This window comes from Festucalex cinctus, chromosome 14, assembly GCF_051991245.1.
Source record: "Festucalex cinctus isolate MCC-2025b chromosome 14, RoL_Fcin_1.0, whole genome shotgun sequence".
Classification (NCBI taxonomy): domain Eukaryota; kingdom Metazoa; phylum Chordata; class Actinopteri; order Syngnathiformes; family Syngnathidae; genus Festucalex; species Festucalex cinctus.
In genome coordinates, this window is record NC_135424.1 from 14,113,874 (window position 1) to 14,137,875 (window position 24,002).

The 24,002-nt window shown below is 38.9% G+C and overlaps 1 protein-coding gene across 5 annotated transcripts in view; it reads right to left on the reverse strand.

The window, feature by feature from the left end:
* Window positions 1-202: 202 nt before the first annotated feature.
* Window positions 203-24,002, reverse strand: part of disc1 (DISC1 scaffold protein) — a 55,865-nt gene continuing 32,065 nt past the window's right edge. For 2 of the 5 annotated variants that reach the window (XM_077495572.1, XM_077495574.1), the window contains exons 10-14: window positions 23,320-23,380; window positions 13,891-14,128; window positions 11,545-11,589; window positions 4,743-4,870; window positions 203-2,329 (exon numbers count right to left, since the gene is read on the reverse strand). In XM_077495572.1, the coding sequence (XP_077351698.1) occupies window positions 2,146-2,329; window positions 4,743-4,870; window positions 11,545-11,589; window positions 13,891-14,128; window positions 23,320-23,380 (656 nt within the window). In that variant the 3' untranslated portion in view covers window positions 203-2,145. Of the gene's footprint in view, window positions 2,330-4,742; window positions 4,871-11,544; window positions 11,590-12,729; window positions 12,767-13,890; window positions 14,129-23,319; window positions 23,381-24,002 lie in introns of those variants that run through there. The other 3 variants (XM_077495573.1, XR_013278461.1, XR_013278462.1) reach the window with 3 other exon arrangements.

The following is a 24,002-nucleotide window of genomic DNA, read 5'->3' on the forward strand; positions in this document are numbered from 1 at the left end:
GAGCATTCAGCTGTGTTTACAAGGCAAGGCTGCACACTGAGGATGAATCCGCCCTGGCCAACAACACAAGATCTATCCGGATCATATGGACACAAAGCAACAGCACACCATCGTCACCGCACGCCCTCCGCCACTTTGTCTTCCAATTAGCCACAGCGGTGCTGCCGAGGTGAGATAACAAAAGAAGCTTGTATCCCCTACAGACCTCACTAGAGGGCCTTTATTAGCGTATTGATAACGCCGACATGTCAACACTGCCCCCGCTTGCCTGGAAGGATGCCCACATTGGTCTCGGTGAGGGGCCTTCACCAAAAAGAAAACAGCAGGACACATCATCAGGCAAGACGCTACATGCTGTAATTAGTGAGACAAGATGGGCAATAAATAGGAATTATGGGAATGCACAGTAAATTCGAGACAAGATTATCCCATTAAACTACCAAAAAAAAAAAAAGATTTAGCATAAATCATGCAGTCAGTTGTGCAAACAGCAGGTTTTTTTTTCTCTCTGCAAATTAATATTTTGTCCTTTCTATGCGTGCAAGTAGTTAAATAACAAAACATAATCAAATTATTGTAATTATTTTATATAGTTTAGTATTAGGGCCACACTGAAAATAAGAAAAAAATAGGGGGAGGGTAAGTAAAAAAAAAAAAAGTTTCTCACAATTTAATGCTACAAGAATCAACTTGTAATTTTCATGGGAAAAATATTACTAGGAAAATATTTATACTGTATTATGAGAAACATCATATTGTATTATCGTGAAATATGTAAAATAACAGTCATTTTATATATTTAAAAGAAAGAAAATTATATTAATAATGTGTTAAGGATGCTGTCAAGTTCCACTTTAGTACAACAAAAAATTATGTTGATGGCACATAAACAACATCGTTGAATGTTACGTGTAAACACTTTTGTGTCTGTTGCTGGAAAGAACTAAATGAAATGACTTTGTAGTGGATTTGTTTGATCGTCAACCATAAGTGTTTTTAACAATATTTAATGTCACATCTCATACTGTACAATGTAAGTATTTGGAGGAGTTTTGACAGTTTTGGACTTATTCTTGTTTCTAGGTAATGGCCGGCCTTATTTTAAGGTTTCGGTACTCGTGACGATGGCTCTTGTGGCCCTTTTACAATCAAGAACTACAAATGAGAAGTCAGCGCAATAGAAAATTACTATTAATTTAATGATTTTGGGGGGGATTTTATTTATAAAAAGTATTAGTGGTATTGATACTTGGTATTGGTGACTACTCAAGAGTACTGCTATCTGGAAAAAAAGAAAAAAAAAAGTGCAATCGAACATCTCTACTCGTTATATGCCAGCTTTATCTTTTAACTTTACCGCATTTGTTCACATAAATGTACATATTATCAGTGTAGCCCTGATACGCTTTTGTCATTTATCCTTCAGTCACAGACCAGAAATATTGCATTTTCACAACAACAGTGTTCAAGTTAGCACCACACGCACAAAATGAAAAGTCCACTTGCAGAGAACAAAACACACAAAAAGCCACAGGACCTACAAACCAAACAATTTATGTGCTTGAAAGTCTGAGATTGTCTTCTTGGTCCCAAATATGATCAAAACGTGGTGCAAATTTGGAGTTCAGTGTTTTACATTATCTCTTTTGGTCATTGAGTAACAGTTTTACCTTCAATTGAAAACAATACTTGCAAAATCATTTCATTTCTTGTTAGCTGAAAGAAGTCGACTGACAGAGGTGGCAAATCTAGATCCACAAAGTAAAAACTGGCACAGTTTGGCTTTAGCCACTTGTGCTAGCTAGCTAGCGCCCTAGAAGGTAACTGAGCACCCAGGAAGCTAGCTTGGGAGCTCGCTAGCTACCACCTGGGGCTAAAGACAAACTGTGACAGGGTTTTTACTTCCAGGAACTGGAGAAGCTGAAAGGCACATTTGAATTTACATGTTGTATCCCTGCATGTACAAAATGTGTTTTTAAAGTAAAGGAAAGCAACAACTGGAGAGTTGAATCAGTTCCGCAGGGGGGCTGCTTGTAAAATGCATTGAATGTGGCTTTACATTAAATAAGGACGGGGTCAGTTGTGCTGCAGAGTGCAGGTCAGGCTCCCAGTGTGAGCACTCATAAACCACAACAGGCGTCTGCTTCAAATGTCCCAGCTGTCACTGAAGTACTGGTCCTCTTCATCCTCTTCATCCTCCTCCTCCAAAATTCCATTTCCCACAGAGTGGTCATCATCCTGCAATTCATGAACTTGCGTGTCCTCCCTGAGCAGGGTGAGCATGTTTTGTAAAGTGGCTTTAACTTCCTGAACTTGCCTCTCCAGCGACTGTGCAGCAGCAGTTAAGGAAGTTACACATAAGTGGCACAAATATCATATACGAATAATAGCGAGCAGTGACCTGATGAAGGCATCAAAGTCCAATTTGGCCAGCGAACTGATTACCGGGACAGATCATCACGCCGTAGTCGGTTTAACCCCACGCACTTGAAGAGTGAATTGCAGCAATTGGCTATTCATGATCTCATCAGTGGTGCTGGGTGGCAGGCGGGACCCAAGCAAAGCCACTGTACAGCTGCATTATTCATCAACCATCAATGGACGGGATGGAGGCTGTCGTCACAGGGGACTTGTTTAACCTGCTTGGAAACCCAAATCAAGCCTGCGAGCGTCCGGCTTAAGCGTTAAATCAAAGGGGCGGTCTGACGGCAGATGGAGCCCGATGGCTCGTTTTACAGATTCAATGAACACAGATTGTCTCCATCCATAATTAAATGGCCATTAAATAAGCCTGAATTCCACAGAAGTTTCGACATCGCAGCACAGTGAAGGTTGTTGAACGTGCACTTTAAGTGTGGCTTTTTTTTATGTAAAGTGTGTCCACAAAGTCTAAATACTCAGTAGCAATCAAATTAATCACCCGTAACTCAATGACCATTTGTCAACCATTTGTCTATTCATTACACAACTCTTGAGGATATCTGCAGTATGTGTGCCCAAAGCATCCTGAGACCATACAATTGCTAACAGGGCACCACAAATGCCGATTATAAAAACATTTAGCTAAAAAATGCGCTCTCATGAAATGCCAGTCACCAAGGCAATTGTTTGGGTCGTGTATTTTGTCAATCACACAGTTGTCATGGCAATTCATATGATAAACTAATTAAAAAGGTATTTACCTGTTCAGTTTTAATTCTCATCCACATCTAATCGCTCGCCAGCATGTTTCGTCATACCGGAACTAGAACTACTTCCTACTTCCGTGTCTAAGAATCATGGGAAATGTAGTCCTACTAGCCTAATGCTGCAGTCGCTCGGCAGACCAAACGCAAGCTTAGCTTTTCTGACAGTGTATTTTCAGTGTTGTAACCGGCGTGAGGTCAAAGGTGCAGCCAGCTTTCAATAGCTGCCGAGACCCAGCAAAAAATGTTGGATAATGTTGACCGTGTTGAGTTGTTTAGCGCTGTTGAACTATCAACCAAGATCCAGTCTTAAACGGATCTTTGATTGAATGTATGCTGCCTTTTGTAGAAAGTAGTCATGAGTCTCATCTTTACGGAAGAGGATTAGGGCCAATAAAGAGAAATCAGCGATTGGCAGGATTCTGACTTTATTCTCGGAATTCTGACTTTCTGACTTCACCCCACAATTCATAGCTCTACGTCACAAAGTTAGAATTCTCACTTTAAGGTGAGAATCCTGAGATTAAAGTTAGATTTCTAACTTTAAAGTGAGAAATCTGACTTTAATCTCAGAATTCTGATTTATTCTCACTTTAAAGTCAGAATTCTTAATCTCAGAATACATACTTTAAAGTGATTATTCTGAGTTTAATCTAAGAATTGTGACTTTAAAGTTAGAATTATGACTTTAATCTCAGAATTCTCACTTTAAAGTCAGAATTCTGAGATTAAAGACAGAATCTGACTTTAAAGTCACAATTCTGAGAACAAAATCAGAATTATCACTTTAAAGTGTGAATTCTGAGATTAAGAATTCTGACTTTAAAGTGAGAATTCTGAGAATAAAGTGAGAATCCTGCCAACCCTTTTTTTTCCCACTACACTTGCCCTAATCCTCTTCCGTACACCTTCAATCCCGTATTGGACTATCAACTTTTCGACAATGAATGAGGAAAACACACTCATCTACATCCAATCAGCCTTCTAATTAGCACGGAAAATGAAGCATTGTGACCTGTAATCAGCTTCAACCCTTTCCATGTGACTCATTACCATGGATATAATAATGTTCTCCAAGCCAGATCCAGCAAGCAAGAACAGGTGCAGGGCGGATGGATAGCGCATGTGTGCGTTTCCGGGGTGTTGGTGAAAAGATGAAGTTGAAGGTATGAAAGCTTTGCAGTCGCGACAGTGACATTCCTCTATTTGCCAAAGCGCTGCCCCCGTCTGCCTACTTTAATCTCAGTGCCCGAGAATGGCAGCCCGCAGCGGCGGCCCTCCAATAACCTCACTTGGACTTTTACCGTGTTATTTTCTAGGTGGCACATCCTGCCTGTCAAGAGAAATGCGCTGATCCCCGCTCAGCTTCAATTCCGCTGAATGTCAGATACGACAGCTTGAGCTATTTATTCTCCACCAAACATTAAGAGCTACCATTTGGTAGCGCGCAAAGTTGCTAAGCCTCCAGGAAATAGCGGCTCTCAAATATAAATGTTGAAATAAGAGAAACATTTCTACTGTACTTTTTAAAATCTGTATACTTGGAGTGAAAGGATATCAGCCAGGGCCTGATCCCGGTTCATTATGGCCGTCTGTAAGTCGTTCTCCAAGGTCATTAGTCGGTCACTGATCAGCTCGCAGCGCTCGGCGAGGTCCGCTGCATCATCATCGCTGGACACATCCTGCTGGGAGAAGGCAACAATGGAAGGAATGGCTTTATTGACTATACTCAACGTAATACTTCGTCTGACTTGATAAAGGTAAAACTATCATTCTCATTATTTCAAACGGATACTTATGGAAGAATAGAACTGCAAATGTGGAGTAAACATTTTTGACCGGCAAACTTGTTTGAACGTATATTGCAAATCCGTTTGAACATACCAGTAAGCTAAATGCTAAAAACAAAGTATTTTCTCCCAGAATGCCACAGGATGTTGACTTGCGCATGCATAAACCCTGTTGAAATCATGCATTGCAGACATAATAATAAATCCTTAAAAATTTATAATAAACAATGTTTAAACGAATTGGTATAATGACAGACAAATACTAATATAAAATATAGCATTTTCAAGTCAATACCCTGTGGCATTATGGGAAAAAATGCAATATTTTTGGCATTTAGTCTTGCTAATACGTTCCAACGTATTCAAATACGTTCCAATGTATTTGCAAATATGTTCCAATATGCCAATATATGCAAGTATGTTATTCGCAAATACATTCAAATGTACTTGCAAATATGTTCAAATTAGTTTCCTAGTCAATAATGTTTACTCCACATTGGCAATTACACGCTTCCGTAGAATACTCAATTTATACTCTGCTATAGTTTTCTCACACATTGTATAAATGTGTATACACTATGCGGGAAATGTTGTGGTACATGTCGCTGATTTTCATACAGCTACTGTGCAATTTTATTTTATTTTACTGTCCGGTATATATGGTAATTAATTACACTTTTTTAAACAAGTCTATTTCTTTACATTTGCCTATATAATGTTTTACCATGTTTTTTAGATAAGTACTGTTTTCATTATGAAACATAAACATGGTGGGTTGTGTTTTTTTTTTTTTTTTTTTTTTTTTTTTTAGTTGGGTCTAAAATGGTGGAAAACCGTATTTGAAGTTGAATTGCTGATGTTTGTTCAAGTAAAACTTTCTCCATTTGTACAACACCAGCGAGTCTCAGAGAATTATCAAAGCAGCGTGCAATGCGTTGCTATCTGACAACCCTCCAGGCACCTGCTAGTCAATATTGACTTTTTGGATTGAATTTTGTCTGAAGAGAAGAAACAATGCCTGGAAATCTCCTTTTACTGCGTGTATACACTGACCCATCACAACATTTTCACCACTTGCACAATCTAATGCGATCAATACAAGAGCTGACGTTGTGGAATTGCTAATGTGGTTAAGTAATAAAAGATCATTAATATCTTTAGCATGGATTTGCATTTTTGTCTAAGGTCTTTGAAACTTGAACAAAAAGGGAAAAAAAGAACTTTTTTGGCATGTGTCCTCAATGTTTGTGGCAGGATTTACATACGCTCTGTTGCTAAACGAAGCGCCAGTTATAAATGAATAATAGTGTTTATTTTTGGCTGACAACTTACAGCAATTCCATGAGAATATGTTGTTGAGATACCTCTGGTAAAATGCCAAGGTCATAAAGCCCACAGTAAACTTCAGGGTTACGTTACAGGCGACCTGGCCGTGCTGCGGCCGAGTGTGGAGCAGTGCATGATGGGAAAGTCAGGTTGGATGTGGGAGCACAGTGCAGTAGGGCACTTAAGCATTGAGGGAACAGAGCTGGCCATAATTAGAGCAGCCTCTTTTGAAGACATCGTGTCCTAGTTTTTTTGTTTGTTTTTTTTTTAAACCGGGCAAGGAGAACACATACACACACAAGAGTACACGCACGCAGACACTTAAATCAAACACACACAAACCGCTGTGTTCCCGTCAAGGGAGTTATATCCGATTCATGGCTGCAGGTAGAAAATATCGTCTCCCTGCAGCTCAAAGGTGTCACAACAATGAGAGGAGAGTCGATTCTCTGTATTGTGAATAAATAGCACTCTCTTAGATGATACAACATACATAACACACATAGGGAAGACCGGGGTTGGTTGTATCACTTTTTATATTTTTATATATGCTTGGAAGGAATCAATACGTCATATTTAACAAAATGTAGACCAGATGAAAGACCAAAGTCTTAGATATATGTGTCATTTTGATTCTTTGTGTCAGTGCAGAGTTATAAGGCATCAAATAGAGACAGTGAACATGTGACATGTTGCCCCATCAATGGGTAAGTTGTCACACTATATTGGGTAAGATGTCACACTGGATTTTGCAACTAATAAAACAAGGACAAAATTATCCTTGTTCTCCTGTTTTTGTTTGTTTTTACAGCCAGAGAAATTGTTTATCATTGATCTTGAAAATTTACCATAGTCATTGAGCAAATAAAATAAAAATATTATTAAATAGATTAAAGTCCTTAGGAACTGCTGGCATCTAGGTCAATAGCACTCAGCCTCAAATGCCTGTCTTGCTTCCCTTAAACTGCAAATTTGTGATTAAATTGAATTTCATTTCTGTTAATGGATTCATGGATGGTTCATCATGAATGTTAAACCAGTCCTGACATGTGGGAATTCCTCACTCTGGCATACAAAAACAGAGTTGCCAGAGGTGCATTTTTCATTGGCCCATTCTTTTCATATGTGACACGAAACCCCAAAATGATTGACAAGTTGCCCCAAACTACCGTGCTGGCTAATACTTGCTCTAGTTCAAAGTTAGCTTTACTCATTTGCGCCCAAAAACAAATAAATACATTCTATTTTAAATGTTTTGAGTGTCCGAAAGACGTATTTATACGTTTTTTGTTTTTTTTTGTTTTTGTTTTTTTTTGTTTTTTTTTTCTTAATGCTAGAGCATACAGAAGATTTTGATGCAGCCTCTCAACTGCAGAGAATGGGTGAAGCAATGGTAGTAATTACAAAAATGGCCAGCAGGTGGCAGAAGAGTATAAGAGATCAACCAGGGCCATATTGAAAACAAGGTGATTTCCCCACAATTCAAAACAGTTGTGAATCAGAATGAAACTTAGCTATATTCTAATGCTAATTGCTGCAAAACGGAAACAGATATAAAAAAAATATATAAAATATATAAAAAGAAATATATTCCAAAACTATAATAACCCTACTGCCATATTACAAATAAATTGGTTTATATACTGTAGCTTTTTTCTAAATATGCAAAAGCACAAATAAATTATTTGTACAATTTTTAGGACTAAACACAATTTCTCTTCAGAACATTATGTGGCCCTTGCATCCTTCTGATTTTCTGTATGTGGCCCTCAAATGAAAAAGTTTGGACACCCCTGATTTATACAAAGAAAACTGGTATTCCACTTTTTCGTTACAGCCTCTGGTGGAGAAGAAAATTGTTTTGTGACAACTTACCCATGATACAAGTAGCCCCTACAACAAACAACTAAAAGCCAGAGGCACTACAGCGTGATGTACCAGCCACCTCCGAAGCAATTGAGATTAACGAACAAAAACAGCCCAGGTAATGACTCGAGATAACGCCTTCAAGATAACATTCTCCTTTGTGAGGGAGTTTAAGTGTATGTCAGTCCTCGCAACGTATGAAACTAGGATTCATGTTCTTCATCAACAAAAGGAAAGCCGGTCGAGCCAAAGCGCCGCTTTGCTGTTTGTTTTCAGGCTGTAAAGGTTAGCAGCTTCTTTAGCAGATAAGAGCGCCGTGTTTGTGTAGCTGATTGATTCTATTCTCCAGCCTCCAGTCGCTCTTGCTAAAAGTCAATACGACCTGAGGAGAGAAAGCTCAATGTACACACCGTGACATTCTTGATAGGTTTGTTTGTCACTTTTTACAAAGGAGATATTCAACCCTTCAACGGCCGTCACCGTCATGCACACAATGCACTCTTCTTGCTATTGACAAATGCGATTTCACTGTCACTGGCATGTCAGATTGTATAAGTGAGACTTGCCAGCACCGGCGCTGCATAGCGGCAGTTTGATGAACATTAGTTTTAATGTTCAGGGACCCCCAGTAAACAAAGCAGGCGTAATCAAATTATGTCGAAACGCAATACTCGGATGCACGCAGGCCTTGTCATAGTTATCTCGGCAATCAAGACTCCAAGGCAGCACGTGACTGTTGTGCCACCCCCAGGGGGTCTGCAGTCAGACACTGTAAGATGCATCAACATGGCACCAGCTTTACATTCATAGTCAGGTTGACTTAAACCCCTTCAGACCAGCATTTTTTTCTTTTTCTTCTTCTTTATTGTACTGATTTTGACTCATTGTGGGGTTATCATTAGGGATGTTCGATACCACTTTTTTTCAGACCGATACCGATACTCAGACCCTCACCGATACCGATACCAACTGACGATACCAGTAGTACATTTTGACAAATAAAAAAAAAATCACTAAAAGATATTTTTAAACAAATATATTTCCTCTAATTTTGACAAAAAAAACTCTCCAATAGTCTTAACGCTCAAAATAAAACACAAAAATGCTCTTTTAGTTTAAGATTCACAATTTTGAAGTTTTGGTGAAAAACTGCTGCAAGCTAGCGCCAGTTACAGGCAAGGAGGACTCACTTAACGTCTTTCCCCTCTGCCATCGGTCGATTGTACTCGTCTGCGTCACGAGTACTTGAAAAAAGGCTGGTATCGGCCCGATACCGATACCTGGTATCGGTACACACCCATCCCTAGTTATCATGTTTTATTTATTATAGTGGACGCCATGACGATAGTATGGCTGTAACGCGTTGTAAACTTACCAAACGTATATGTAACATTTTTAACATGAACATCATGCAAAACAAGTAGTAAACTTACCAAACGTATATGTAACATTTTTAACATGAACATCATGCAAATCAACTTGCGATTGGTTAGCTAGGATCCAATCATGAACCAGAAGTGTTTTGACATTATCCAAATTAAACGTTTTTATTGGTTTAGACCAGGGATGGGCAAACTCGGTCCTCGAGGGCCAGAGTACTTCAGGTCTTGCAGGTTTCCCTCTTACAACACAAGCTGTTTCCAATCAATGGGATCGATCTCATTGATTGGAAACAGCTTTTTGCCCATCCCTGGTTTAGACATACAAATATGTCGAAGGGGTTAAAAATACAAAACAATTTTAACATCAAAAGTACGTCAAATTGATACATTTGAAGTCACGTCAAAACTATTCTTTACAATGTGGCACCAATAGTCCAAAAATTGCATTCTGATTAATATTGCCCTTGTGAAATATGAATTAAGCAGCAAAACCCACCTGTTTTTAATCCATCTCAAGGGGCGGCCATTTTGTCACTTGCCGTCGACTGGAAATGACATCACAGTTGTTCACCAATCACCACTCAGCTTGTGAACATCACGTGACTAAACTCATGTGAGCCGTGACTGGTCGTCACCTGTGGAACTGTGAGGCCATTTGCAGTTGAAAGCAAGTGTTAAAATGGCCGCCCCCTGAGATAGGTAAAAACGGATGAATTTTGCTGCTTTATTCATATTCCACAAACCGAATATGAATAGGAATGCCATGTTTAGACTAGTGGGTGTGTATAGAACGTATTTTAAAGAAAATTTTTACTCCACTTTCACTATCCAAACTGACTGTTTGTAAGAGGCACAATACACCCAGGACATGTCGCTATATCCAAAAGCAGGAATCTAACGATACCATGTTAATTTGCAAATAATTAAAAGTACGTCGTTTAGACGTGTAACACCAGAATCCCATCAAAACAAATGGTCACTTCATACTTATTGCCAGTTTGCCGCTGCCATGCAAAATGAGGAGGGTACTAAAAGAACCTTGGGAGGATAAAAGAACAATTAGAAGACATTAGAAGGAAATTGAGTAGTGCCGAAACACACGCGCACACACAAATCAATCTCCATTGCGGCGGCGGGGCAACAGCTTGGCAGCAGCTAAGTGGAAATCATTTACTTAACGTCATTACGGAAAGGAGAAAGAGGTCAGAATGTGTTCTTGGCAGAGAATTCAGCTCTGCCACAAAGCCCATGTCGTCAACACCACCAGGATGAAGTTGGCAACGTATTTTTTTTTAGTCAGTGATGAAAGTCTCAGTTTGCTTTCTCTGCATGTGTTTATATAAAATTGCTTTTATCTATAATTAGGGATGTTCGATACCGATACTCAGACCCTCAGTACTCACCGATACCGATACCAACTGACGATACCAGTAGTACATTTTGACAAATAAAAAAAATCACTTAAAGATCTTTTTAAACAAATATATTTCCTTTAATTTTGACAACAACAAAAACTCTCAAATAGTCTTAACGCTCAAAATAAAACACAAAAATGCTCTTTTAGTTTAAGATTCACAATTTTGAAGTATTTCCAAACCGGTGAAGTTTTGGTGAAAAACTGCTGGAAACGCCAGTTACAGGCAAGGAGGACTCACTGAACGTCTTCCCCCTCTGCCATCGGTCGCTTGTACTCGTCTGCGTCACGAGTACTCGAGTACTTGAAAAAAGGCTGGTATCGGCCCGATACCGATACCTGGTATCGGTACTCGCCCATCCCTATCTATAATTCACATTTAAAATATGAACTTGTATAAAAAGACAGAATTAGCATGCAGATATCACTATTGATCAGGCACAAATGTCGCTGAGGTCATGTTTGAGTCAAGGTCAACTAATGGATTTTTCAGTGTCCCAGCACACCAACATTAACAAAAGTGACACTTTAATTACAGTGAGAAGATTCAGGCACACAGTGACGCTATGAACATTACCAACCTGTGGGTTGTTATCCTCCATGCAGAACAAAAACTCCTCCAATTTCTGCAACAAAAGGGAAACGTTTGTTGAAGCCACACGGACGTAAATCGGCTCATGAATTATTGAAAATACAATTTAGGTGGCTTGCCGGCTATATGTGAGCAGCAGGGCATAGTAATGACGCTGGAATTATTCATCAGCGAATGTGACGAGAGAACAACAGACTAAATGGCTCATCTGGACAGCAGATTCCTTTGTTAGTATTCAAAGTGAGGTAATTATCTCATGCAGGCCGACATATTGTTTGTGGCTTCGGGCTATATGCTCGTACTGTATGTACACGTATAAGCAAAGGTTCAATTATAAGTTTTAATTAAAAAGTTGTGCAACAAATACAAGTCATTAAGGTTATATTTTTGAATAAACACGAGTGAAGTTCACCTGCAGTTTCTTGACTGTCCCACATACATCATCCATTACATTTGTGGGCGGAGCTGTTTACTATGGTTACACCAATTTATGGCATTCCATTTTAATGTGTTTTTCTGAGAGTAAAAACGGTAATTTTGCTGTCATCCCACCAGATGATTTCACTCATTATATCTTATGCCCCAGCGGCATAATCTGTCACATACTGTTTTGAGGAACTAAAAAGATGAGACGAGCTTTGAAAACATGTCGACTGAATCACAGAGTGACAGTTATTATTTTCTTGCGTTCAAGACAGCCGTAATAATCTATCAGGATAAAAACAAAATTATAACGGCTCTGATCTAGTTGTGTTGTCATTCAAGTCAAACAGCAGTAATAGAATTAAACATACATGAAATAAATGTTTTTTGCTGTAGAGCAGAGATAGTTAACTTGAATGATGGAGGGGGCAAAAAAAATAATAATTATGAGTGCTACTGGGTCTGCATAGGACCACACACTTCCTAACCAGACATATGACCATTTTTCTATATTTTATTTTTTTGTATTTCTATTTTCTTTGTAATTTTATATTTGTTTTAAACCCAAATCTTCATCAAAAACTGCATCAAACGTGTTTTCCACACTGAAAAAATAAAATAATGGAGGTTAGAGACTCGATTTAGCTGCCATCCCTGCTATAGAGTTTGCACATATACAAACTAGATCTTGTTTATAACTTAGGGGGAAGACTGAGGAATGAACTGTGCACAGCTGGGTTGGCTCTCTCACCTTTTGACTTCTTGGAGAAATGTTAGGAGAGGCTAGGCTTTAGCAGGGAAACAAAAGCAGAGAGAAAACAAAAGGAAAGAAGAAAGTAGATTTGTGCGGTTCATATAATGCAGTCAGGTAGTTGCAGGTAAAGGACACTAGTGCAAAATGTAGGTTTAAGGTTGTGCAAAGCAGGGCGGTTATATGCTACAACCTAAAGGGGAGTATGAAACTGTGAAGGGATTGTCATTCATACATACTATTTCAACGGAGGTAGGAGAATTTCTCTTAATTATCTGAAGTCCTGTTCCAATGTCCGTGTTGTTTTGGGTAGAATAATGTATGGATGGAGCTCAACTTCTCAGCGCAAAAGTCATTTTGCTGCACCTTGAGAGCACAAAGGCTTAATCAACAGCTCCTCTGCAGCCAATTAGTGCACGCCATTTTGCCCCGAGTACTTTATAAGAAAGTTAATCAACACCTTTCAGTAATCAGTTCAGAAATTAATTGATTATGCCCATCCCAAGCCCTCAATGGCAAAACTGACGCACTTATCACATAGCCCGAGCAACTCATGCTGAGATTGGCAATTTGAAATTCAGAACATGAGCTGCTGCTGGAAAAACTGCAAATATTGCATTTCTGGGAGGCAATGTAGCAAATATAGCCTCACCCAAAAAAAAAAAAAAAACATGTCTGGCAAGCTTTCTTTTTTCCCTTTTCTTATTTTGATGGCTGCTGGCTATGTTGACTTTGTTCTTATCTCAGACGAGACTGTCAGACTTCGTGGGCGGAGGCAAGTGTGAGGAGAGGAGTGAATGATTCGATGCTCTGCCCTGGGGCAGCGGCTTCAAATCACTGGTGGAATAGTACCCATGCACACGCACGCACACGCCCACAAGCATCCTCACCAACAACACACGCGATCATGAACGAAATGGTCAAATTTGGAGAATGAAGGTCCAAATGGTTGCCTCTTAAATGTCTTTTTTTGTCGTATAAAATGAGCACGTTTGCCAAACAAACGATGAATGTGAACTCGTAGTTGACCTTTTAGAGGCAAGCATGTGTGTAAGGAACATGCAAAAGCTGAAACGTCACAATGAGATGTAAATCTCATTTTACATGCACGGAACCAAATGTAAACACAGGCATGACCACGACATGTAGCGGTTGTGTTACCTTGGTGAACTCAGAATTCTGTAAATTGGCCTCGGGACACCAGCGGCCGCCTAAAGCAGTCAACATGGCGCTGTCGTCTTCCTCTTTGGCGCACACTTGAGTTGAAGCGCTGCCAGTCGTGGCGAGATGGTCGTCCGCTCCGCCGCAGGTGGACGTCCGCAGCTGCAGGCCTCGCAAGAAGAGGTGACACGCCTCCAGGTCGGCTTCCCAAATCCGCTCCAAGCCCGAACAGCTACAGCTGACGTCAAATGAAAATGTGAGAATGTGTGTAGTATTTTCATTGAATATTCTTGTGCACAATTAGGAACAAAAAGAAGTGACGAATTGTTTGAAATGGCATTATGAGAATAGCAAACTGTATTTGTTATGAAGAATTTAAGGAAATACATTTGCAAATTCACCTCTGCAATGATTTTTTTTTTTTACCTACTCTTCGTTATTGGGTGAAAAACTGACATGCAATGATGGGATACAAGATCAAATTGTTCCATGACGACACTCATAAGTCGTAACTCAAAAAATTCATATGGCAAATCATCTTTCCCACTGAAATGAATGAAAATAAATGACAAATCCAACAAAAATGTTGTTTATGTTTTTAAGGGGAGTGTACCCGAGAAAGCCAAACATATTTTACATACGACACATTTTGAGCCCTCTATTTCATGAGTATAATGTTTTTCCCCCCATTAAAACCCTGACATATATGATCTGACACATGCATTACACGGATAATCCATTAGAGGGCAGTATCACCCACTTGATGGCATCTCCAGTGACCTTGCAAGATTGCGCCAATTCAGAACAGAGACACCTATAGTTATTAATAGTGGGAAATGCTCTTTATTTTTTTTGTAAATACTAATACGTTTGATATGTCTATTGTTTATTATTATATTTTTGACAGTTATAAATGTACACATTTAAAGCATTGTGACTGGATGTATCAAATATGGCACAAATTAAAAGTCATATGTGGAAGTTGATTTTCAAAAAAATTTGTTTGTTCAAAAGGACCAATAAATACTCTATTTACAAAGAATCAGAATTTTCTAATGGATGGATGGATATTTCATGGTTCAGGCTTTATAAAACTTGCTAAGTACATCACAGTATTATTATTAGTCATTCTTTGCAGAGGATAAAGAATGTACAGCTGAGTAATGTTATGTCAATGTAGCTGACCACACGTGTTGTTTATCTTCACATATTTGTTGCTTTTAGGATTATGACACTGCAGAATTGTTCACTATCTGCCAAACTGATGCTTGTTATGAAGTGAGTTCAGTTGACTAACATTTGTATGTTTCATTTTTTCTCACAAGTCAAAGCAAAACAATCAACGAAAAAAAAGATGGCTGGTATCTAATAGCACGTAGTCGGGTCACTCGTATCTCAAGTAACCACTGAGTTATGTTTTTATGTACAGGGCAAGCATTAAAGTACTCTTTGGCACCATGTTGGGGCATCTGGGTGCACTGGAACTAGGTGGAAGTGCAAATCAACATTTTGTGGAGGCTCTCACTTCTTGTTACTGTACATACTGTAAGATGTGCAGTTATGGTCACGCAACAAAAGTGGTGAAGAGTGTCTGAGCCAAAATGAATATTTAAACAGTGAAGATTATGTTCTGTCCTCACTCAGGTCAGAGTAGAAGTTCAGCTTGAGGACAAGAAGACTATTGAGTTACAATCACCTCTTTCTTTACTCTCTCTTGAGCTGACATCAAATACATTACGAAGTCATTCATAAATGAGCAACAGAGTCATTGATCAACTGCTGTGGTTCCCATTGTTAAATCAGGAAATTCAATACATTCACTTAACTCATTCACTCCCAGCCATTTTCACAGAAGCAGTCCGGTTTGCTTAAAGTCGATTAAAGTCTCTTCTTTCATCAGGAAAAAAAGTATGTCTATCTGTTTCCGTTTTGCAGTAATTAACTTTAGAAGAGAGCTAAGTTTCATCAGTTTTCACAAATCTATTTAAAATTCTAAGTAATTGAGCTTTTTTTCTAGATGGCTCTGGTTGATCTCCTTTGCTCTGCTGCCACCTGCTGGCCGTTTGTGTAATAACTACCATTTCTGCAACGGTTCTTTGCAGTTGAGAGGCTGCATCAAAGCCTTATATATGCTCTAGCATTAAAAAAAAAAAACAAAAAAAAAAAAACAAAAAAAAACGTATAAATACGTCTTTGGGACACTTAAAACATTAAAAGAAAACCTATTTACACGTTATTGGGAGCAAATGAGATAATAACCATGCATCATTTGCTAGACCGCTTGTCCTCATTAGGGTCATAGGTGAGCTGGAGACAATCCCAGCTGACTTTAATAGGTACCAACTTCCCTAACTATTTCTATGTATGAGTTTTGTTTCCATTTAATCTCCAGTATTACCTTCATTTCATGAAGGTGAGGTATGCAAAGCTAAATTTCCTTAAAAGGAAAAAAAAAAAAAATCCACACATGATTCACCTCAGATCTCTGACCTTTTTGTGTTTTTTTTTTGTTTTTTTTTCTTTATTGCCCTTTGTCTTTTCCTGACCTTTAGGTAATGCATCATTTCCAAAGATGTGTGGCCGCAGGTGACATTTTGGCAACCAAATGTATTGACCTTGTTTCTCTATATTTTTTTTAATCTCCCTCCAAACAGAATGGAAAAATGTCACACTCAAGGGAAAAGATATATTGCTTCAGCCATCCAAAAAAAAAAAAGTTTCTAGGATTCCATCATGTGCAGGAAACAAATGAAGGGTGACAAGATGCGGGGAGAAATGTAACTGTGATGCTTCGAGACATCATGTCAGTTGAAATGTCCTCCATTTCAATAGACCCATTTCTATTTTCAGCCGTGTCGCAAACTTTCAAAGGGGAAATGATGAAAAAAAAAAAAAGTCCTCCTCCAAGCTAACAAACTTTTATGCTAGTTTGTATTTTAAAAATAACTGCATCAACATTATTATACAGAGGCAAATTCTAAAGCAAAATGTATGCGGACGGTGAGAAATCTCTCCCCCTATTTCGTGGGCTTGGGCAGTAATGAAGCGCCTGGAAATTGAATTCCACTATTTTATTGCTCATCTCCAGCCTGAAAAAAGGCTGCCAGCTCCGTGCCCTGCCAGTGGGCTGCCCATCAGCCCTCATCTAACCTTCATTTTGGCACACAGGTGATAGAAAAACTGCTCATCCCAGCAGTCCTGCACTCAGCGATTTAGCACTTCAGCACTGCTTCTTCTCAGTTGTGTTAAAGTGGCCTGCACCTATACTGAATTACTTCTTTTGAAGAGGTACGCACACACAAATAGTTCGCTGTGGGGAATTAATTAAAAAATCTTCTCAAAATGTCAACGTTGGGAACATCTGTGACAAAATGTCTTCTCACTGTGATTGCTGCTTTGAAGGCTTTTTGCTAAATAGTCAAACACGATGACAGCTAAGAATCGCTGTGAAGGTGGCGTCCTTGTGCTCATCAGTATCAACTCCTTAACCAGGGGTTAATTGGTGGCAGCAACCCAGCCCTATGTCTGACAGTGACGGGGTGTGGGTCGGTTGCTTCGTTGTCTTTGGTCCCCAACTCCTTACATCTTTTGTTTCAGGCTCTTCAGGTTGCGCACATCGATAATAAGAAACCGGCAACAAAATAGAATCTTCCACGCCAATCTTCCATCTTATCCTTAATGCAAAAAGATCAGTTCAAAACTCTGTTATTTTTTTAACCACTGGTTAAGTAGATTTAACAGACATTTAAATTTAACTCATTCACTGCCTTTGACAAGTATACTTGTCAATTGTATTTTTTAGAGCGGTGCTAAATGGGGGTGAATCTGAGCATGCTCCACTGTAAATATCAAACTTGGAAACAACTTTACTGATGCCCAACCACCGGTAGATGACATCATTGCCCCATTTTATACGAAATAAACACAGTTTCAGAGTCCATGGGAGAAATGGTTGTATTTTGGCAAACCTACATTTTTCTACTGTCAATTATAAAAGAATGGGACGAGGCAAAAAGTAGGGAGTCTATTCTGTTATTTGTTAGATTCGGTTTATATATAATTATTTCATGTAATATCACGTGAGTATTGACAATTTTTAAATTTTCTAAAATGACTGGCAGTGAATGAGTTTGGCACCATCATCTTGTTCAAAACTCATTTAACTTTAACCAGCTGTTAACTTGTTAAAGTTAAAGTTAACATATCTAAGACCGCTGCTAACAGCGCATTGACTAAACAAGATAATATGGTGAAAGTATGTTACATTTTGCAGGGGAATTGTCGAAAATTTGTGTCTAAATAACCTATTTTTATGATGCATACTGCTACTTACAATCTGTCAGGAGGCAATCACAACCTGGGATTGAAATTTGCCGAGTCCCGCATGATGTCGATGATTTGGTTTGTAGCATGATTGCGTTCTGGCGCTGGTGGTCCTCCACGACTGGATTCAGTAAGTCGGTGTAAGTTTTCTTGTGTTTCCAAGTCATGTTGGTCAATTTCTTCCTTAACTCCACCAATGTTCTTGGGACTACTCCCTTGTGTTTATCTCCTTTCTCCTTCTCTCGGCCCAAATTGTATTTTTCCCCTTCTTGGTCACATCATTGGAATGTTCAGCTTTGACCAGTTAGCTTCAATTATAGACTGAAATACGTTTTCCGAATTCCGAAGCTTTTCCTCAGAAGTGTTCAAGATTGTTTGACTCTCCATTTTTATTTTTATTTTTTTTTTGCAAAACAAAGTGAGGAAAGTGAGGAAATGTGGGATATAGTCTATTGGTGCTAACCATTGACAGCAAAGGTGCTGTTAACTAACACCGTGACTGAACGTAATGTTGAAAGTCAACAACGTGACCGACACATACTTATGGCCGGTTTGCTAACGGCGGGTTTAGGTTGGGGGTTAACCGGTGGTTATCATAACCAGGAATTGGCAGGGGATTAATGTGAAGTTGGCAAGAGACAAGATTATAAGGATTTCTTCCCAGTAGATCAAGATTGTAATCAATGAAACATCCATCTTTTGTCTTCCACTAATACGAGTCCATCTCACGGGGGTAGCAGACTAAGCAGTGATATCCAGACTTTCCTGTTGTTGACACCTTCTCGAGTTCCACTGAGAACACTGAGGCATTCAAGGTGCTTCATTGTCATATGTACAGAAATGTGTTGCCTGCATTTAAGATGCAGCATCTCTTTGTAGCAGTGGACGGATATCATGTGGCGACTGGGGACCAAATTCAAAATTTGTGTTCAAGCTGGAAGCAAATAACGACTTTCTAGCAGCAATGCTAATCACTTAAATTAGCCAAAGGTACCAGACTTTGCAGGCTCTTTTTTCCGCAGATGCTAAATGTGGAAATGCTGGCGTTTCCTGATTTCCATGCCTTGTTGACCTTGTTTGGGGATTTGGCAGACATATTTAAGTCCCCAGCACCTCATTCTTAACCTGCTTATATTGTCTTGTGCCACAAGAAAAATTGCTCGGGTCCTACGTAGATCGTTGTGAGTACACCACATTTAAAGGGAATGGGAGAAGGCTCTTAGTTTGGTGGCAAATGGGAGTCGTCTGTCGACCTACAATGGAGCAAGCTTCCCTTTTATAAATGCACCAGCTTGCCTTTGAAATTGCCAATAGCCGGTCTATCCTGCCTCCGACATACCAGACTTGCACCAGTTACAAAAATAGAGCCCTCAGTGTCAAGTGGGCTGTAGCACGGCACAGATTGCCAAGTGTGAGTACATCCTAATGGCGAGTCCGGACAACCTGCAGAAGATGGCCATTTATTTCCTTTGCTGTATCCTCAACCTTGCCCTTTCCTCAGCTGCCCAATTTTTGTGATGTTAGAGAGTAGGAACATTGATCAACTGGGAAATCATTCCTTTTGGCTCGGTACAGTGACCGCATCAGTCATACTCTGTCCTTCCCCCAACTTGTGAATCACAAGATTCTTGAGTCAGTATTTGTATTCCCTTGCAATCTTGGGGCAAAAGCCACTCTTTTCCAAGTGTGAACCATGGCCTTCAATTTGGAAATAGTATTCACTGACGTCACGGGATTGCGAGCCGGCCCCTCATGGTGGGTCAACGTTCCAACGTTAACAGCTGTGTTTCTATTGTGTCTAGACCAAATTGTTCTTTTGTTATTGATGAATGTCACCCCCAGCTTCCGCTAATGTTACTTGTGAAAGCAAAACGTACGCAGAAGATTTAGCTCAACAGTCCTTGCAGCGAGATAAAGATTGGATTACAAACATTTGCGCTAGCTACTAGCGCTAGCCTGTTACAACAAAAACAACAACATTGTTGATTTATCACTTGTTTTTACACTTTAACAACAGTTTCAACTTTTGGGCTGCTGGGAAAGGAAAATAGAGACCTTAGGATGGTATTTGAAGAGATCTCAAAATTGAACATCTTGACCACCAGATCTATTTTTAGCTAGAGCTAGCCACGGCTAGCGGATCACATATATCATGATTGCATTATGGTAACGGCATTTTTACCATCTACAATTACACTTATAGCGTAATCAAAATGGTTAGAACAGACTTTGGTAGACTTTGTCGGTTGAAAATCCTTTTAATTTATCTTTGAAATTCCGGATACTTCTTTGTCCGTTCCCATTTGACATCCCATGGATGGACCCGTGAACAGCGCACAATGTGGGGAACATGACGTCATGTGAATACTATCTATACACAGACTTGGCTACAAACCATCCATCCACATATGTTACAAAACTTGTGGCAGCCCATGCAGATATCTGAAAACTGTGCCTCAATTGCACCTTTCCTTTTACAAAATCCATAAAGAGCATTCACATTTGTTAATTAGTAAGGAATGGGAGATGGGAGACTTAATTGTGTCAACATCTCACATAGCAGCCGCTGAGCAAGAGGTGCTAATAACATGGTGAGAAGCAAGGCATTGACTATCGGAGAGGAGTGTGATGGATGATGCATGGCGCAGTGAACGTTTTGTGAGGTGGGCGGTTTGATTTTTGGGAGGTTTTTAAAGCAGCCATCCGAGCAACCAGGGTTGCTCTGTTCTACACAATTCACACGTGACAAATGCTGCTTGGATGCGCCCTTAGCTTGATCTCAAAAAGCATTTTTATTTTTATTTTTTAACTGTTTCAATAGCATAATTCTTTCATTTGCATTACAGTTACACCACAGAAATGGAACCCAATCCTATTTGAAGAATGATTAAAAGAAAAGCATTTTGTTCATGTGCATTTGTATTAAATGACTGAGCAACTTTTCTGAATACAACGTTCTTGTCCTGGTGACACATTTGCAACATCAGTGCAGCTTTGACATCCGGTTTCAGTCTTTAGTAAGGAAGATATAATTGCTTTTTTTTTTTCTTCAAAAAAGCATCCGTCGCCACGGAGACCAGACGTCTCACCAGCGCATTCTCCCTCCCCCCACCTTCCTCCCTATCCTCACCTCCCGTCACCACAGCACTCCATCACCAGTGATGTACATTGAAGCAGACTGATAACATTTACAGTGGATGATGGATGAGTGTGCGTGCGTATGTATGTGGGGTTATTGCACTGCACGTTCAAGTAAGATGTGTTAATGTGCCACATGGGAGCATTATAGGAATTGAACACTCTATTGTTATTTCCGTGGCTATGTTTGCTTCAAAGGACACAAATCTATCAAATAACTGGCTTGAATTAAATAAATGTGTACCCATAAATGTTGGACTTTTTATCAAAGTGTTGAAGATACCATTTGAAAAAAAAACTATTGTAAACTGCACTGAACCAAAAGCATCAGCTGCTCAGGAAAACTTTCTTTCCGAAGAAAACATTTCAACAAGAGAAAAGTGACTCAAAGTTACTGGCTGCTGCAGATGAAAGCCTATGTCAGGGGATTTAATAAAGAAATATATATTACATTTTAAATTTAATAAGATCACACTACTTGACACAAGGTCTGACAATATAATCCTAATTCTTAGTTGGTGTTTTTTTATCGTACTTCACCCATCTTGTGCAGATAAGAAATGCCTATTTTAGCACTATGTTTGTAATCTATTCACTGTTATTGAAATATTCCCCGGTTGCCTCCCACGTTCCAAAAATATGCATGTTAGGTTAATGGAACACCCGCAGGTGTGAATGTAAGTGTGAATGGCTGGCTACGAGTGTACCCCGCCTCTCGTCCAAAGTCAGCTGAGGTGACTGACCTAAATGAGGACAAGCACTCTAAAAAACTGAATATTGATGAAATGCTCATTTTGCCCCAAACTGTTTACAGACAGGAGAGAAAAGTAAGATAAAGGAAATCTGTACAAGGTGGGGTAGAAACTGTCAAATAACCCATTTGAGAGATAGAGAGAAAAGTGAGAATGGCTATGAGAAATAAATCACATAAGAGAAGGTGTGAGAGCATGAGGTGGTGGGTGAGCAAAGAGAGGACAATGGAGGTGAGTCCTTGGGGAAGGTTCTTCTGTTTAGAACTTAATACCTCCATTTCCTGTATAATAAAAAATAAATAAATAAATAAAAAAAAATTAAAAAAGAAAGAAAAAAATAAAAAATAAATAAAAAAGGCTTGCCGCAGGGGTGCTCGATTATAGAAAAAATACAAATCACAATTATTTTGGCAATAATTGTTGGTGAATATTTTTTGGGCCAAATCAAGAAAATGCTTAAGCATTTAAAAATGTTAAGACCAATTTAAAAAAAATAAACACTATAATTAGTTCCTTTTGGAACAAACAATTTATAATAATTGTATTTATTTATTTATTTATTTAGGCAAAAATTTGAAGTTGGAGAAAAAAAAAAAGAAAAAAATGGCTTGCCATAGGGGTGCTCGATTATGGAAAAAGTAAAATCACAATTATTTTGGCAATAATTTTTGGCAATAATTTTTTTGCCCAAAACAAGAAACTGTTTAAGCATTTAAAAATATTAAGACCAATTAAAAAAAAAGAAAAAAAAAAAGAAAAAAAAAAACTATAATTATGTAAGTTCCTTTTGGAAAAAACATAATTTATAATCCTATATAAACATTTATTTATAAACATTTGAAGTTGGAATGCAGCTTGTGCACTGTGCAGCAGGTTTTTTTTTTTTTTTGTACAAAAGAACAAAAGGTTTAAACGTAAAAAAATAAATTAAAAAAAAGAGTAAGAAATAAAATTCTTTTTAACACCATAATTTTGCAAGTTACATTTGGATGAAACAAAATTTATTACATTATTATTAAATTAAAAAAGGTGCAAATGTATAAATTTAAACTAAAAAAATAGTACTATTAGGATTAGTAGGATATTAGGATTATGTGCTTTTGTAATTGTGGAGTGTAATAAATGAAATTGTCATTGAATTTCAATTAATTGCACAGTCCTCGCTCGCCGTGTACTGTATGTGCTAATATGACAAACACATTGGCAAACAACTTACCCGTGCAGTCTGTCTTCCAATAGCTCAATATACTTGATGGCATTGTCTTTCAGCTGGCTTTCTATGTGGAGAAGAAAATAGCACATTAAACTCAAATTGCTGCATAACGGTGACACGGTATCTTAGCAACAAATCACAACTCTAATTGAAAGCCATTGTCCTGAAGTATATTGTGGACCATCACAGTTGCTGAGGCTATTGTTTGAGAGTGCCAAAGAAGATTAGCCGTCTTCCTTTGTCTCAAGACGAGCACATACTGTACTTGAGAAAAGGCGGACTCAAACTTGAGATGGCTAGAGGGCAAGAGAAGATTTGATCAGTGTCCTGATATCGCACCAGTCTTTCTGCAGGGCTTTGAACCGGACGGCGAGCGCGTGTTACTTCCTGTAGCCCCCTGCCGGCTTTGAGCTGTGCCTGAGGAGGCAGACGCAGGTTGGCCGAGCGTTAGTTAGGGAGCTAACATGAAGGCGAAAGCAGACTGAGCGTCGTTAATGAGCTCATGTATGAAACATGAAAGTGTGCCCCCCTGCAGCAGCACATCTTTAAACACAATGGGAGCCATTTATATCAAATTGCTCCCTCATTGAAGGGTTTATAGCGAACGATTCAAGGGCGGTTTGATTCCCAAATGGTGCGGTTTGATTCCCAAATGGTGCGTCTCAGTTCCAGAAGATATGATGCAA